The sequence below is a fragment of the Equus quagga genome, chromosome 13 (assembly GCF_021613505.1).
Source record: "Equus quagga isolate Etosha38 chromosome 13, UCLA_HA_Equagga_1.0, whole genome shotgun sequence".
Taxonomy (NCBI): Eukaryota; Metazoa; Chordata; class Mammalia; order Perissodactyla; family Equidae; genus Equus; species Equus quagga.
Genome location: NC_060279.1, coordinates 31,975,169 through 31,994,242, shown reverse-complemented (window position 1 = coordinate 31,994,242; position 19,074 = coordinate 31,975,169). Strand labels below are relative to the sequence as shown.

General features: G+C 38.6%; 1 protein-coding gene across 1 annotated transcript; it reads right to left on the bottom strand.

Moving 5' to 3' along the window:
• Positions 1 to 3,048: 3,048 nt before the first annotated feature.
• LOC124250158 (flavin-containing monooxygenase 5-like) lies at positions 3,049 to 17,733 on the bottom strand. The gene is given in 9 exon segments (XM_046682000.1): positions 3,049 to 3,403; positions 4,507 to 4,579; positions 5,700 to 5,753; positions 5,756 to 6,049; positions 9,622 to 9,820; positions 10,869 to 11,011; positions 13,998 to 14,160; positions 14,817 to 14,999; positions 17,599 to 17,733. Coding segments are annotated over 9 exon segments (1,599 nt in total).
• Positions 17,734 to 19,074: the final 1,341 nt, after the last annotated feature.

Below are 19,074 nucleotides of genomic sequence, written 5' to 3'. Positions count from 1 at the left end.
GCCCATAGTTAACATCAAACTTAATAGTGAAAAGCTGAAAGCATTTCCTCTAAGATCAGGAAAAAGGCAAGCATGCTCACACCAGACACTTCTATTCAACAAAGTACTGGAAGTCCTAGCCAGAGCAATTAGGCAAAAAAAAAGAAAGAAAGAAAGAAAGAAATAGTAGGCATCCAAATCAGAAAGGAAGAAGTAAAATTGTCTCTGTTAACAGATGATATGTAGCAAACTCTAAACTTTCCACCAAAAACTATTAGAGCTAATAAATGAATTCAGTAAGGTTTCAGGATACAAAAGCAACACACAAAAATCAGTTCCATTTCTATACACTAACAACAAACTATCTGAAGAGAAATTAAGAAACAATTCCATTTACAATAGCATCAAAAAGAGTAAAATACTGAGGAATAAATTTAGCCAAGGAGATGGAAGATCTGTACACTGAAAACTACAAAACACTGATGAAAGACATTGAAAATACAAATAAATAGAAAGATATCCTGTGTTCGTGGATTGAATTAATTAATATTGTCAAAATATCCATACTACCCAAAGCAATCTGCAGATTCAATGTAATCTCTATCAAAATCCTGATGGCATTTTTCAGAGAAAAAGCAAGCTAAAATTTGTATGGAATCACAAAAGACCCTGCATAGCTAAAGCAATCTTGAGCTAGAAGGACAAAACTAGAGGCATCATGCTTTCTGATTTCAAAATATATTACAAAGCTATTGTAATCAAAATAGTATGGTACTGGCATAAAAAGAAACACATATACCAACGGAACAGAATATAGAGCCAAGATATAAACCCAAGTGTATACAGTCAACTAATCTTTGACAAAGATGTCAAGAATACACACTGGAGAAACAATAGTCTTTTCAATAAATGGTTCTGGGAAAATTGGATATCCACATGCAAAAGGATGAAATTGGACCCTTATTCTGTACTATATGCAAAAATCAACTCAAAATGGATTAAAGATTTAAGTGTAAGACCTGAAACCATAAAAGTCCTAGATGAAAACAAAGTGAAAAAGCTCCTTGACATGCGTATTGGAAATTATTTTTTCGTATGATACAAACAGCAAAGGCAACAAAAGCAATAATGAACAAGTGGGACTACATCAAACTGAAAGTTTTCTGTGCAGCTAAGGAAATCAGCAACAAAACAAAAAGGCAATCTACAGAATAGGAAAAATTATTTCCAAGCCAAATATCTAATAATGGTTAATGTTCAAAATATATAAGGAACTCATACACCTCAATAGAAAAAAGAAACCAAATAACCCAATTTAAACGCGGGCAAAGGGCTTAAAGTGATATTTTCCCAAAGAAGACACAGATGGCCAACAGGTACTGAAGAGGTGCTCAATATCACTAATCATCAGGAAAATGCAAACGTAAAATGAAATATTACCTCACACAAGTTAAGATGGCAATAAAAAAAAGTCAAGCGATAACAAGTATTGGTAAGGATGTGAAGAAAAGGAGCCCTTGTACACTGTTGGTGGGAATGCAAATTGGTAAATGGGAAATAGTATGAGGATTCCTCAAAAAATTAAAAATAGGACTACCATATGATCCAGCAATCCCACTTCTGAGTATATATCCAAAGGAAATGAAAAAAGGATCTCAAAGAGATATCTGCCCTCCCATGTTCATGCAGTGTTAATCACAAAGCTAAGCTATGGAAGCAAACTAAGTGAACAATGATGGATGAAGGAATAAAGAAAATGTGGTATGTATAAAATGGAATATTATTCAGCCTTAAAAAAGAAGGAAATCCTACTATTTACCACATAATAGATGAGCCTGGAGAACATTATACTAAGTGAAATAAGACACACAAAGACAAATACTGCATGATCTCACTCGTATGTGGAATTTTGAAAAGTTGAACTCTTCGAGAGTAGAAGAGTGCTTACCAGGGGCTGGCGCTTGGGGGAAATGGAGAGATGTTGGGTAAATGGAGCATTCATTTATAAGATGAATAAGTGAGACAATGCACAGCATGGTGACTACAGTTAATAACACTATATTGTAGACTTGAAATTTGCTAAGAGAGTAGATCTTAGTATTCTCACCACAAAAAAAAGGGTAGCTATGTGAGGTGATGAGTATGCTAATTAGCTTGATTGTGGTAACCATTTCATCATGTATATGTATATCAAAATATCACATTGCACACATGAAGTATATACAATTTTTATTTTCAATCATACATCGATGAAACTGGGGGGAAAAACGGTTATGCAGAACATCATGACTAAGTTCAGACATAGCTTGTGATATGAGTGACTGAATAAGAGCCTAAAGTTTTTTCCCCTCTGATTAATTGTAAAAGTCTCTGTAAATGTTGCAAATATTTGCTACCTTTCTCCTCATTTCTTCTTCTTCTTATCCTCAGTGTTTCTATAGAATTTTGTTTGTTTACTATAGAATTTATTCCCTGTATTTTTGATAGTTTTAAGAGAACACAAGATTACGTACATTTCCTGACTTCTATTACTCCCTCTTTTTCTCTCGATGGCACCCTCCATACCCTAAAAATACCCTCAATAATACCTGAAATAACCTGTTACCTCACTATCCATGATCCTATAGAATGTGACCCTAACAGAAAGGGTTTCTGCTGGTGACATTTGTTTATTATTTACTTTTCTAGATCATTTGAAGAGAGAATTTTTCCTGCCTGTGCTTTACATGCAAAACAAAAAATTTTCCAATTGCAATTAGCTGACAAACTGTGTGTTTACTATAAACGGAGGCCTAGGAGACGTTGGTGTAACTGAAGAACATTTGTCATATTATAGAAATTAAATATGTACTTCCAAAGCAAAGTTTCATTCAAACCACTTCATTTGAAATCTCTGTTTAAGAAATTTCCAGTTTTGCCAAAATTCTCATGCATCAGAAATTTTGGAATTATTAGATAATTCACTGCATTAGCCTGATCTGAACTGAGGAATAAACACTTTCACGTGCCCAGTCTCTTAATTGGTGTGCATCACTGTTAGCCTACAATATAATAATCATCATAGGAAGATTATCCTTTAATAATGACTAAAGTGAGAACAAAGAGGAGAAGAGCTGAACAGACAATTTTAAGCCAAAATAGCACAGAGTATAGAGGCTGGTTACGGATGAGGATGCGGGTCCTCAGGGGCTTGATGATACACTTTTTCTGGGTCAAGATGGCTGCCTGGGCCCCAGCCCACTTCCCTGGCCCCTGTACGCGATACTGGTAAGGTGTGCATGGCCCAAAGAAAACTTCCTTAAACAGTTTTGGATCCCTCAGGAAGAGTGAGAACAGATTGGGCTTCACTCCTGCTTCAGAGGCAATTTCATCCTTGTAATCCACCTACTGCACTCTGAATATGTTACGAGGATTATTCAGCATTCTGAAATCAGAAGGGAAAAAAGTCAGAAACAAGTCAGATAACAACTTCCATCCCTCCGAGTACAATTTCCTCTAAAACATGGTGGACCTTGTATAAGGGGATAATCTGTGGTGAAAAGAATTAACAGTTACTGATGATTTTGCCAAAAAAGTGAGAGATAAAATGAGTTTTCTTGTTTTCAGTGATCATGGTCTCACTGGTTTCTAACAATATATTTATTCAGCAGACTTTTTTCCCTTTAAATCCCTCCAATGGTCTCAGATAGTAATTGGTGGGCTTCAGAAGATTTTTGTGTTATTAATGACATTCTTTTCCTAAATCTTGTACTTTGGCCCTGCACTTGATTCTCATTCAAGACGTAATCTCATTTTGGTAAATCAGTGGTGAGGAATATGATATATGAATTTCACAGGCCAGTTATTTAGGTATGTGTGACACTAATTTGATTTTCCGTATTACTGACATGAAATTCCTGGCCCACATTCTTAAACCAAACTTACTGGATAACTGACTATTCTGAGGATGAAGCCTTTAGATCTAGAGAACATGCTATGACATTTACCTTGTAGATCCGCAGCTGATGTTTGTTGAATAGAAGTAAATTGCATTCCCAATGACAACGGTTGAGAATAATTTTTCATTAAGAAGATTTGGCACAACCTACAAGTTTCTAACCTCAGGTTAGAATTTTAATAGGATTCTATTATGATTTGCCAACTCATTTCTCACATTGATTTATCTTTCCAACTCCTTAAAAGAGTGAAACAGTTCTTTATTTCATTTTACATTTTCACATGGTTTACATCTCTCAGGCTTTGATGTGACATAAATTTATAATTGTCTGCTGTGTCTAGTGTTCCATGAACTTTAAACAAAGCTCCGAGGTTTCCATGTTGGGCAATTCTGTACCCATTCCATCCCATACACATTCCAGATATGATATTATGCTTGGTTAAGAGGAAATAAAAAAGTGATCATTTGAGATCTCATCTAGGCAAATAGACTCAAACTCTATGATAAGAAAAATATGAAGAATACTTGATAGGCAAACAACTCCACCTAACCACTTTCAATTGACTTTCACCAGAAAGCAAGTTTCTTACTCTTTTTCAATTTTTCTTCTCTTCTTCCTTATGTTCGCCATCATGACACCCATCGAAGGTAATTTGTTCAGTCCTAGAAAAGAAATTCCAAATTTGAACATGGCTTTCTTATGGAGAAGATGTGGTTTCAGGAAGAAATGGATACCCCGAGGGTCAGTTTGCTAGAAAACATCATGGGTGAGGTAGCACAGGAGTCGGGGAAATGGATCCAGGAGTCGCTCTGGAATGCCCTCCACTCTTTGTGTTATCGGGTGCGTGTGCCTTACGTGTCCTTTAATGAGTTCATGTGTTGGCTAGCAGCCCTCAAAGCCCACAAAGAGGGATGGACTGAAGGCAGTCACATTTAACTGACAAAACACAAAATAGTACGTGTGTAGTCCCATTACCAGAGTATTCTCTCTGGCTTTCCTTTAAGCAAAAAGTTAAACTTGTTCATTTATGTGATGACTTAGTTTGCAAATGTATATTGTAGCTACTAATGGTGATTCATTGTCTCCTGATTGTTTTTGTTGAACAGAGATTTATTCTTAACTTTCCATTATAACTCATGGAAGGCACCTCCCTACAATTCTCCTTCATTTCTTTGATGGGTGAAATCCTACATTTTGAGAAACACAGCCATGTTCCAGGAAAACATGGGAAACTTTTTAAAGGAGAAGCACACAAGTGATCAGAATTATTACAATGTGATTGGCCTCGTTTCATAAAGGTATGTTTTGAAGCTGTCTTCATCAATTTACTCTCAACCTTAGAATTGATGATATAGTAGAGAATAATAATAAAGAATTATGATGACAATAGCTAACCTTCATTCATTCCAGAATGATCCTAGCAACACTGGGAAGAAAGATAACTGTTATTTTCCATCTATACTTTAGGTTGAGATCTTTCTTCTACTGCCCTCACTTCCTGTACTACATACCTCCCTGAAGTGCTCTAAAGAATTACTTGCCAATAAATTGTCATTTGATGATAGCTTAAGGTAGTAGTTTTTCAACCTTCATTTTCATACAAGAATCCTAAAGATTAAATAGATATCAAATACTGAAGTAACAAATCTCAAGTTGCAGAATTTCAGACACTGTAAAGGTTAACTTCAGATATATTTTACAGCAAAAGACCTTTGCAATGCATCTGAAATCACACTATCTGGATGGCCATCTTTTATAAATATGTTTAAGGTCAGCACATACCCTTGAATACACAAATAGCCCATCGGCTCTGGAGTTCTGATGTGGGAATGGTGGTCCCACTGGTTGGAGGATGCCAATGAAAGCTAGTGTTGGTTTCTCTTGCTGAGGAGGGAAGACAAATTTTAACATGGAGCACTGACTGTCTAGAACTGTTGAGTCGTTTCCCAAAAAGGGAAAAGAGAAAGTATATCCTGTGGCAAAGATAACAACATCAAGGTCTTCTTCTGTGCCATCTTCAAAGATGGCCAATGTCTCTGTGAACTCTCCAATATTTGGTTTTATCAGAACTCTTCCAGAAATTATGTGATTGGGTAGATCATCAGCGAAAGAAGAGTGATGGCTCAGATATCCGAAGAATAAAATTTGAAATTCAGAAAAATTAATGTAAGTTATTTTGGAAAGGAGTTGAACTGAGAAAATACTTAAAATATTTTTTAGTTTAGCTGAAAAAATGAAAGACCTATATTTTTGTTTTACAAAAGATTTCTTTTGCTCAATGCTTTTTCTGAATTATTTACTGAATAAACACTGTATTGATCAGAAAGCCAACAATATTTATTTCATGCTTACTATATGCAAAGAGAAGATTTTGAAAGGTGATATATAAGTTTATACAAGTAATATATTGATATCTAACTTCTTTAAAACAATTTTTTGAGGAGAGATTTTTTAAAGCAGTTGGCAAAGTGTTCACATTGGAAGAGGAAAATCAGATCGTATTCTGATTTCCATTTTATTTTGAGAACCTGTCTATCACTTTTATAAATTTTATCAATGTTATGTAATTTTAACACTGTTAATAGTCCCTGCTTCCACGCTGGACTCCCTGCAATTTCTTCTATACTCTCCAGCCTGAATGATCTTTTTAAAGTGTAAAATTATTCCCCCAACAGGTTTCTATTTCCCCCAAAATAAAATCCAAGATTATCACCATGCCCTAATCCTAAAATCCATGTGATCCGTCCCCTGCCTACCTCTCTGAACATATTTCCTACCGCTATCCCCCTCCCCTAGGACTCTAGCTACACTGGACTCCTTGCTCTTTGAATAAATCATGCTCATTCCTGCCTTTGAACTTGGTGTTTCTTCTGCCTAAAGTGTTATTCTTTCAGATAACTCAGATATTCTCTCAAAACTTGCCTCCTCACTTCCTTCAGATCTCGATTCAAATGTCTCTCATCATACAAGCATTCCATAACCACTCCATCTATAAAAATATTTCTCTCCCCAACCATCCTTAATGTTTCTTCACAGCACGTATTACTCCACATCATTGCACTACATATAGACTTGTTGGTTTCTCCCCTACTAGAAAGGAGGATCAGCAAGAGCTAGGCCTCTATCTGGCATTGTCATCATTCTACTCCTAGTACCCAGAACCCTCTTGACCATAGTAGGTACTCAAAAATATATTAAATGTATCTAGGCTGTAAAGATAGTCAATTTTACATGTTTCTCCATTTATACTTCACAACAGAAAGGCGAAAAGACATTGCATTTTATCAACATAAAACACGAAAGAGAAAATACATAACTACCCCAAAGTCATATGGCAGGTAAACACTAGACTTTGGTTAAAACTGGGCTGGTGATGGCAGGTCCAGTGTTCTGTATATATACACACACATATATATATATATATGTATATATATACACACACATAACTAAAATACCTTTTCTTTACCAACAAGGACAAAATAAATTTATCATCCATGATTTTAATAAAATATTTTAACTGACATATATTTATATTCTTTATACTTGGATGAATATGGATTCAACTAAAGGGGAAATAGTTCTCTTTATCTTTCCTAACATTTTAAGCAAAGTTTTATTCTATCAACACCATGTTTGTATTAATCATATAATGTATATGCTTATATTCGTCTCGCATTTTACTCCTTTCTGCTTCACGGGTATTTCCTACTAGTTTGTATTCAAATATTCAGTGAATCCACATTCACCCTTTTCTCATACCCATTATATCTGCAGATTTCGACTGCCTTCATGTGGCAGACCTTCAGTCTCCCTTCATTATTTTCATTGTCTTCCTCAGATTTTTGTGGTTCCACTATGTATTTATTGAGGGTAATAAGGAACACACAGAAGGGCTCAGATAATATTTGTTGACTTACTACTCTCAACACTGTTGACCATTCCTTCCTCAAAATGTTTTCCTTCTTATTTCCCTGTCCTTAATACAAATGCTCCTACCTCTCCATGTATACTTTCCTGCTCAGTGTTTTTAATGGCTACCCTTCTTCACCTTCTCCGTTAACATTTGGGAGTCCTTAGCTTCTGATCTAGACCTTCTGTCTTTTCCCCCTGGATCATTGTTTCTTAAGCCAACATGGGGAGAAGAGTGTGTGCATGGAGATGTGTGTGTGAGTACAAGTGAGAATACCAGAAGTACCTGTTCAAACTTCACCGGTCTCCCTCTTCCCAATTCTGGCAATCACACCCTCCAGCACTGGGTCTCTGATATACCTCCCCAGGGCTGATGACTCTAAGTCTAACCCCCTACCTCACAAGTATCCCAAACACAGATTTCTAAACCTTAAATCAGCAACCAGCCTCCCCATACCTTCCAAAGTTGCTTTCCTTCTAAATTCCTTACCTTTGTAGGATAGTACACTCTCTTTTCAGTCATTCAAGCTAGAAACCAAATGCCAACATATAATCATGTTTTTTTTTTATTTTCTGTATTTTATGATGTTTTCTCATCTTGAAAAGCTTGCTGGCCAGGGAGAGGCTGACCCTCTCAGGGCTAGCCAGTTCTTAGAGATGGCAAAGGGCTCTGCCGGGAGCAAACCAAGCAATTCCAAGTCCATAGCCCCAACCAACTCTTTATCTAACTCTCATACACCAAGCTAATATTTCCCCTGTCCTAAATCATCCCAGGGCCAGGAACCAGGCAACCAGAGGCCACCGCTCTAGGCCAAAGCAGCCAAAAGTATTTAAACTAGCCAATTCTAAACTGTTTACCTGCCCTGCCTTCCCTTTCCCATGGAAACTAAAGGCTCTGGCCTCAGCTTTTTCCCTTGCTTCTCTCCTGTCTGACCAAACCTGGTGCTCCTATGTGGCCCTACATGGCCCAGCGTGTCTCCTCTCAGAAAATGTAAGTAATAAATTCTTCTTTCAATGGCATTGGCCTCTCTATGTCATCACTCAGTCACCTTCAAAAATTAAAATCCCATAAGTATAATTTTAATATAGTCAGAAAATTAATAATATAATAAAACACCACAAAATCGTTGAGCATTGACTATGTGCTGGGTACTAGCATCAGGTGTACATATATTTTCCTCTTGAATGCTCAGAACAGTCCTCTGAGTTGGTGTTAATGTTATTCTCATTTTATATATCAGGAAAGTGAGGCACAAACAGTTAAGTAAATCTGACAATATCGCACAGCTGGTAAGTAATGAAGCCAGGATTCAAACTACAGCTATCTGGTTCCAGAGTTCTGGTCAAGGCAAAGAAAGCATGTGTTGCATCTCCAAGGACTCCTCTGTCCCTCAAGTCTCCCATCTTACTGCTGGAATCTTACTGGATTCCTGAGTCATTCTTTTAGCCTGGAAAAATAGTTGATTTTTATGACATAATATACCATCTACTGCTTGTCCATCATTTGAAGGTCTCTGAGTCCAGAGAAGAGGTGACTAGTAGCCTGAAAACATGAAGGATGGAGACAGATGAAGCTGCCACCATCTCCTGAAACTTTATTTCTTTCCTCTAAGTAAGTAAGTAGAACGGTCGAAAGAAACGTGAGAAAGGAAATGATTAACGTTCTCCTAAGATAGTTGAAGTCTATTTTCAAGGTGGTAAAACATGAACTATAAACTACCCATATGTTCCAAGTCTGACCTGCTGACTCAAAAGGCAGAGGCAAAATTATGTTTTAAAAATCCTAGAACATACCTGTGTTGATGTAGCAAACCATAAATGTTGTGGTTAAATCGAAGGTTTAATTTATCCTCTGCCCATTTGTTGATTAAGAATGTAGGGTAAAATTTGTTGACGACACTGTTAAAACGAGTGAAGAGAACAGTGTCCATAGGCATCCCATTATCCCAGACCCGGTTCCAAATCCATGCAACCTGCCTTGTGCTGAGAAACACCTAGGAGAGAATGCAAATAAATGAAAAATAGATTCCTCACAATATAGCAGTGTCCTTTCATAGGATCCTTTTCTCAGTTCTTCTGATATCTCTCATTTGACTTATGAGGAGAAATGGATAAGAACTCTCTTGCCTTTTTAGCATGAAGAGTTCCTCCATTGTCAAAGACAGGTAGACCAACAGATCTCACACACACTCGCACACCTGACTTGTTGCTTACAGCTCCAGAGATCTCCCCAAGGCTTCCTCTGGATTTCACCCACTATCTCTTTTGAGCCTTCTCCAACGTAGCGTTTGATGCCTGCACTCTCTTAAATTTCAAATTCTGGAAAAACACAGTGACTGGGGCCGGCTCCGTGGCCGAGTGGTTAAGTTCGTATGCTCCGCTTCAGCGGCCCAGAGTTTCACTGGTTCGGATCCTGGGCGTGGACATGGCACCGCTCATCAGGCCACGCTGAGGTGGCATCCCACATGCCACAACTAGAAGGACCCACAACTAGAGTATACAACTATGTACCGGGGGGATTTGGGAATAAAAAGCAGGGAAAAAAACCACAAAAAACAGTGATGCATGAAGACTAGAGATCATCAAATTGACACATAAGATTCTATTTATCTGCTAATTACATTATTATTGTATCTAGAATGCTTAGTTAATCTGCATCCCTAGAAATCTAAGTATAGAAGGAATCAGAGTTGGGAGATGGCATCAAGTGTCGTGTCAACTTAAAATAAAGGGATTTAAAAAAAGGTTTTCTGACATGTTCATTTTTTTAATTCTTGGCTGAGCTGATGAAACCTCCGCACTCTGGTAAAAATAAACAATATGGCAGTCACTAAAATTTGAAATATTTATTTTTATTCCATGCTCAATTTTTGGGGGAATGAATTGCTGAGATGTCTACCGAGAAAAAGGTGTAAAGAGGTAAATAACAATCAGGATTGAACCAGTGTGTGGGTACACACTACACACATTCCATGCAATGCTCACATCTCAGCGGGCAGTAGGCAGTTTGCATCTCAGGAAAGGGAATTTTAGAAACCAAACCTGTGCAACTACATGACTGAGTTCGATGGCCAAATCAATTCCAGAATTTCCAATGCCGACCACAATGATTTTCTTGCCCCTAAATTCCTCTGGAGTCTTGTATTCCCCGCTGTGCATATACTGACCTTTGAACTTCTTGATTCCTATGGGCAAGAACAGAATTGCTCAAGTGTTGGCCATTATTTTATTTTTTTTAACTGCTGGTGTATTCTAAAGCTTATTACTGAACTCAAAGGCCTATTTTAAATCTTATTTAAACCTCTCATTTGCTGGTCTGCTGTTGCTGGTCTGTGGACTCTGCCTGTCCAACATCATGAGACAAAATGAATCCTTCTACAGTCTGGTTCTAGACCACAAATTCTATGCTCAAATTCCCAGGTTTCTAAGAATCTCAGACATCTCATTTCTGCCTCCTTTTTACTTAGCTATACCCTGCAAAGCCTTCCAAGAGGAGCTTGGCTCCTGTTTAAGTAACACATCTTCCTCATCTGTCATCCTTGTTATTTACAACTACTGCTGTGGACCCGATTCGCTGTCTTCCTTTCCCAGCCCAAGCTGCCTCTCTGTCTAGGTTGTTTCCATCTCTTCCTAGGCCTAGTGCATCCTTCCTGCTTTGCACCATCCACTCTGCTCTCCTACTGGGGACCAATGCTCCAACATCACCCACAGGATCTGAAGCCGAGATGATGGAAGAACTTATTTTGCCTAAAAATTTGCTCTGACTTAAACAGAAACCTCTTGTGGCAAAGCCACAAAAGTTGGTTGATTTCACAGCATTGCATCTTTTAAACAACATGAGGGCCTGCACATAAACGGCTTCATTTGCTCCTCCTGTGACACTCGACAGCCTTACTCAGTGCTGATTGTGGTTCATTCCTTGCCCTGTTGCATTTTCCGTACAGAATCCGCTCCAAAACTTCAGCTTTCCCCTGGAAGCAGTTCTTCAACATTCACCTATAGAACTCCTGGCATGAATCTAATAGTTCCCAAACACCAATTTGGCCCAATTCTATTGTCTATCAAATTTCTGACTGCAGCTTTTTCAATTATTTCCCCCCTCCTTGGCCCCACTGCAATCTCTCTCACTCCCTGAAAACAGCTTTTCTTCTCATTTTATGAAACAACAAAGACCTTATGTGAGCTCTTCAACACCAGAAGTATTTTCATCCATCCTTCCTCTGTCTCCTTTCCCCAGGAGAAAACATTTCTCCTCTCTTCCAGAATGAACCCTTTGCTCTGTGGGTCAATATGAGAGAAGACTTTGAGACCAAACAAACCTAGGCATGAATCTCAGCTCTTTCTCTATTAGCAGCATTTGTAATGTGTAAAATGGAAATCGTTTCACCTATCTCATAGGAATGGTATAAGCACCCCTTAAAATATTCCTATAACATAATAAGTACTTGAAAAATAATTTTAATGCTCTTCTTTGAATGTCTTCAATCCCATCCCATCCTCTCCCATTTTCAGTGAGCATCACAACCTTGTCACATTGTGGCCTCCTCAATCTTTCTCCCTCGTACGGGCAGAATCAGCTCTTCTTCCCACAGCCTTCCCCATTTCGGGAAATGGCAACTTCCATGCTCAGTTTGACAAGATTAGAGTTATCCTTGATGCCTCTCTTTCTATCACATCTCGTATCTGGTCCATCAGAAAATTGTGGCATCTCTATATTCAAACTATACTCAGGATCCAAGTACTTCTTTATGTCACTACTGCCACCATCCTGGTCCAAACCACCAGGATTTCTCACCTGAATTAGTGCAAGAGCCTGCCCCTGGTCTCCCTGCTTTCACCTTTATCACCTCCTTCCACAACTATTGTCAACATAGCAGCCAAAATGATTGGAGCATGCCACTCCTCTGCTCAAAACCTCCCAACAGCTCCCACTTCACTCAAAGTTAAAACCAGAGTCCAAACAAGGGCCTTTAAGGCTCTTCTTTATCTGACCCACCAATATCATTCTCTGACATCATCTCCTTCCTACTCTTTCTTCTACTCCTCCCACATTGGACCTGTCAGGCACACTTCCACCTGAGGGCTTTGCACTTACTCTTCCTTCTGCATTGTGCTTTCCCCAGATATCTGCATCACTTCCTCAACTCCTTTGAGTATTTGTTCAAATGTCCCTTTCTCACTGAAGCCTTACATGGCCACCCTATCTAATCTTGCAGCACAGCCCCCATCCCTAAAATACCTCCCCCTTCCCTGATAAATGTTTCTCTTCACAGTTATTGCCTCCCACATATTTATCCCATTTGTGTCTGTCTCCGATTACTGCCATGCACACTCCTTGGGGACAGAAATTTCATCTGTTTTGTTCTCTGCTGAGTCTCTGGCACACAGTTGGTGCTCAATAGGTATTTCTTGAATGAATGTTGAATGAATGAATACAGGAATACTTAAATCTCTAATGAACTAACTAACTGATTAACTAATAGACCTCTCTTGACCAATTTTAATCTCCTCTATCTTCTCGTATACCAGGAAACAGACACTCATAGCAGTGAAAGTGGAGCAGACTAGAAACTCCTGAGAACCTCGAAGGAATCTCAGGTTCAACCTTCTTTGAGAAGACTGAGTATACATCCCGCTTCTAGAGATAAACAGGGAGATCTTATGCAGGTAAATTATTCCTGCACCGTTCCTTATATGCAGGGTGCTTAAGTTTCCAAATAGTAAATAATAGCATTGTGGTCTCCTCTAAGATGCTTAGTGACACTAGCACATAGATATTTATATTCATCATGCAATACATACACATTCAGGCACAAAGTTAAATCTTAATATTTAATTTTCTGTAGCTTTGATCTCACTATTTACTCCAAACTATTACTGACACAAAACGATTCCCACACTTTGCCTTCCAGTTGTGGTAAATGTAGCACTTTTGTCTTGAAACAGCCCAGAACTGGTGGTAATAGTGTATTAGTAACTTTAATTTTCAATTTTATAACTTTATGTATTATTTGAATGAAACTTGAAAGTGCATGCCTTACTTATAATCAGAAAAAATAATATTTATTTAGAAAATAAGGTGACTTTCAGAGTTATAAACTTTCTTGAAAAGTAATAACTGCAACAATGATAAAACCCAACACCTGTGCCTTAGCATTCAGTATGACATACCTGGAAAGTTCTGGAGTGGCAAGAAGGGATTGGTATAAAGGCCAGTACACACCATAACCCCATCAAAGACAAAGAATTTCTGCTTCCCTTCAACCTCAACCACAACATCGCACTGTCCTGTGGAAGAGAAGTCGGAGTGCTTCCTCACACTGCACATCTTTGACTGCGAAAGAGACAAACCCAGACTTGGGACCACTCTGCACAGTTGCCGTCCTGTCCAAGAACGCAAAGAATAAGTTTGGTTACAGCTACTCTCCTCTCAGGTTTTGTGAAAGAGTTCCTTTATAACTGGTTTCCCTACTAGGCCTTTTTTTTTTTTTTTGGTGAGGAAGATCTCTTACCAGTCTTTCTCTTTTTGCCTGAGGAAGATTGCCACTGAGCTAACATCTGTGGCAATCTTCCTCTATTTTGTATGTGGGACACTGCCATAGCATGGCCTGACCAGTGGTGCTTAGGTCCTCGCCCAGGATCGGAACCCTCAAACCCAGGGCCACCAAAGCTGAGTGTGAGAACCCAACCACTACACCACCAGCCCACCAGGCCTTTTATAGCAGAGATGTAGCCCGGTTTGTTCCCAGCTGTGGTCCTGAATGTAGTTAGCGGTGAGCCAACACCAGGTGCACAGTTTGGCATTTCAGCCAATCCACTTTACTTTTTTCCTGAAAGAAGTGAGGAGAGGAGCTCTTGCTGACTTCACTGGAGATGTACACAAAGCTAAGCTCCAAGACTGAATATGGCTTACTGCGCTTTGCCCTGGCCTGGCTCTTTACCCAGAGGGTTCCACACATGCTGAGTGTTCTGTGTCCCACTTAGCAGAACCTGGATGTGCTTCTTCAGGTGAAAGTGTTTGAGGTACATCCTGATATACTCCATGATTTTGGAATTATGCAAGTAGTTGGGAAAGTGATCAGGGAAGGGATAATCACTGAAGGCTGTCATCTCCTTCAAAGCGTTGCTGGTAACAGATTTATAGATACTTGGCCTACCAGCTTCAACCTTCTCCTACCAAAAAAGGACACCCACTGTCCTTTTAGAATACAAGACTAACAGTTAAAAAATAAGTACTTTATTTGCCAAATTATGAGGCTCCTGGGATAAATTCTTTCAAAGAAACTAAAGTCGCTTTTCTGTTAGCTTGTGGTAAATAATTGAAAAGAGCAGGTAATTTTGCTGGGGAACAAACACAAGAACGTGAAAAGAAGACGGAAAGGACATGAAAAGAAAAACGTACGTAGATCACCAGAGAGTGAAAATGAGCAGGGGAAGTTGGGGCTGCTTCCTGGCCCACAGAGCTTGATGGGGTCAGAGTCCTGGATTGTGGGGTGACCAGAGAGTCCCGGGCAGAGGGTATCTGAGAAGTCCGAGCTCTTATAGTGAGTGACCGAAAAGAAGAAAGAGCATGATTACATTAGACTTTCTTTATTCCCTTCTTTTTATTGGCTTTTTTTTCTAATTATAAAAGCAGCATGCTTATTACAATTTTACAGAAAGTTACAGAGAATATATCACTCATGATGATCACTTTAAATGTTTTGATGTATATCCTTCAGACTTAGTCTCTCAATCTTTCAGTATCTCTCTCTCTATTTCTATGTTATCTACTTATTTATACAATACAGATAGGTATATAGTACTTCAGCATTTACTGTTATATTTTCTAAAGGGTTTTTCACATACATTACCTAATTCAATCCTGTGAAGCACATTATTATCCTCACTTTTCAGGTTATAACGGCAGCCCATACAACATATAATATCTGTTATGTGCATTAGCAGACATTCTTGATTTTTTCAAAATGAAGGCTAGATACCGAAGTAATTTAAGGCTAAGGAAAAAACACACCATCACTGAAAATATGTTATTTTCTCCTAGAAGAATTTATTGCAATCCTAAAATATAATCGTTTTCATATATGTACACATAAAACACAATCTGAAGGGGTTTATTTTTTTTCTGCATCTTATGTGCAATATTGGTGAAATATAGGATCAATAATGCATGTACTATGAATGGTATTACGAAGCTACAGTAATGCATGTACCTCTAAACTGGAAGCCAGGAAATAAGAAATTTAATTCCCGCTAAACTATATCAACTTTAAGAACAAATCAAAGTATGCACTTTCTTCTTCAAAATGAACATTGTTTATTAATAAAGCCCATCGTGATGAAACACTCATATACAAAAATACCCCTCTTAATAAGGATAATCTCTGCAAATATAATCAGCATTTTTAATAAGTAAAAGCTTAAAATATGGGCATCACTAGTGGAATCAGTGATTTGATGTGGTATTTTTTGGAATTTTGATTTGGTCCTTGAGATAAATCATTGCATGGCTTGGACAAGGAATTTGATATCAAATCATTTTCGAAATCTATTTCTTTACCTGTAAATAAATGCTTGCCTATCTCACAGTGTTGCTGTGGAGACCAAATAATGCACACAAAATGCCTTACAAACCCTACACAGGAAATCAACACTCTCATGCAGTGTGATAGGAATAATAGTGGATGTGAGCAAAGGGTGCTGTGGACATCAGGCTGCAAGGCTGGAGAAGCTTTCCTGGAGATGTGTCTGTATCTGTCAGGGTCCAACCAGAAACATGGAAACTACTCTCAATACTTGAAGTAGGGAATGTAATGCAGGGAACTGGTCACACAGGTAATGAAAGCCCTGAAAACCAATGAGGTTTGGTGAGACATCTCAGAGATTAGCAAAAGCAGGCAGCACCACCACCTCTAGGCTAGATGTACTCACTTAAGGGTTGGTATGCTTTCTTTTTCCTTCTTTTCCCTTCCGTGGCAATCTTGGAGGCCCTACGGTCCAAGGGTATAACTATAAGTTGGAGAAGGGCCACTTAATCACATATTACTACGATGCAGCACAAAACTATTATTGTGCTAAGCTCTCGAGATTTTAGGGTTTGTCTGTGGGACAGTTAGTGTTAGTTGCCCTCACTAATACATGTATGCTACTGGGCTGAAGATAAAAGTATAGGGGTCTTGTATCAGCACATACGTGGTAGCTAAAGCCAAGGGGGGATAACGAAGCATCCTAAAGAACTTGCAAAAAGGTGAAAGACCAGAAGACTGAGAATAGAGCCACAATCAGCCACACTTAGAAGCCAAGTGGAAAAATATTGAGAAAGAAAAGATCATGAAATCTCAGAAGGTAGGGACCAGTGTTTTAAAAAGGAGTTGGCTTTTAACATTATTAGATCCCCTTGAGAAAGCAAGAAAATTCTGGACAGGAAGTCCATTTGATTTGACAGCTTTGATCAGTAACAACAGGGACAGCAATTTTTGGAAAGTGCTGAGTTGCCCATCATGTAACAATGGCGGCGACAGGAGGGGAGAGCAAGCACACGTTTCTCCTCCAAGGGGCTAGACTCTGAAAGGAAGAAGAACTAATGCAACGTCATCCTTCCGGGGCAAGGAAAGACGGAGATTTAATGCACAGATGTATGTACTAATAAAATTACAACTATTATGCTGGTAACTGAAGGATAAATTAGTGCTGTAATCCTTTCATTCCTATTTCCCAGATATGGAAAAAATGTCAGCGCACGGATAGAAGCATTAAATCTATTCATAGTTACCTCGTATCTCCACAGTCCTCCAATGTCATTGCTTCTCTCAAAACAGGTAGGCTCCAGGCCCTCTTCCAGACATATCTTAATGGCGCCTAACCCGCTGATGCCAGCACCAATCACTGCGACTCTTTTTCCCGGCATTGAGTCTTGCATCAAGAAAAGTATTAGCGTAAAATCAGATTTTTATTGTCAAGTAATTTTTCCTATACTGCAAGGGGTTTTTTTTCTAAAATTGCTAGTTAATGCATTTAACGAAAATCCTACTTAAAGGGGTTATGTCATTCAAAGGCTCTCCGAGGGACAGAAAATCGTACCTCACAAAGGCTTTCTCATTTTCCAGTATAAAGTATATTTAAAAAAAGATTTGACTTCTAAAATATCCCTAGTCACATGACTTCACTTTTACATTTTTGGATGGCTTCCATCTACCTGATACATTTACACACACACACACACATATACTCTGAAAAATCTTGTCATACATAGATTTTGTCCAAACTGACATTTAATTCCTCCCACTACTACTATCTGCTTGTTGGAACACTCAGGTTGGGTACTTTTCCACAGTTTACTTTATTTAGGCCAAAGAATTTCGACTTTTTCCCCATGATAGGGTCTGAAGTAGGGGAAAAAAGAAAACCCCAAGTGAGCATTTCATCAAGTAAGTATCACTCTCCTTGGGGCAGAGTGTGAGCTGTGTAAATTTAAGTGGTCTTTAGAAAAACAGTCCAACTGCCTTCATGTCAGAGATTAATATCCCGCTATTCATCCATTCAATAAATATTTACTGGGTACCTACTATGTGCCAAACACCACCTTAGTGGGGCTGATAGAGCCATGAACAGATCAGACAGTTCCTCAAAAACGTTCTGATGAGGTAGAGACTAAACAAATAAGTAAACATGTAGTAAGCCAGATGATAATACATACTACGGAGAAAAATGAAGCAGGGTAGGGTCTATAATGAATAAAGGAGGGAGGGTATTATTTTCTATAAAATGGTCAGGGAAGGGCTCACTGATGACATTTAAGCAGGAAGTGAGGGATCAAGCCATGTGAATATCTGAAAGAGAATTCCAAGATTGCCTGAGGCAGGTGCACACTGGCTGTTTTTGAAGATAAATGAGAGAAGCTTTGTGAGTGGGTGCCCAAAGGGTGCAAAAGATATACTGCAGTTGGAGAGGAAGCATTAGGCACCACTATCAGAGCAAGTATCAGTATCAGAGATCAGATCAGGCAGTGCACTTTTTCAAAGGATGGTGCAAAGAAAATATGTGGACTAAGCAACATTAACAGATATTCAGAAATGCTACTTACCTACAAGTGCCTCTGAGGACGCTACTTCTCTCCTCACTCTACAAGGTAATGTTTTCTCCTCTACCACTCAGCTGAACCACAAGGTAACAGAATTTCTTAAGAGATGTCTCCTTAGTTTACCAACTGCTGATTTCTTCCCCATATCTTTGCTCTCTGCTCTGAATT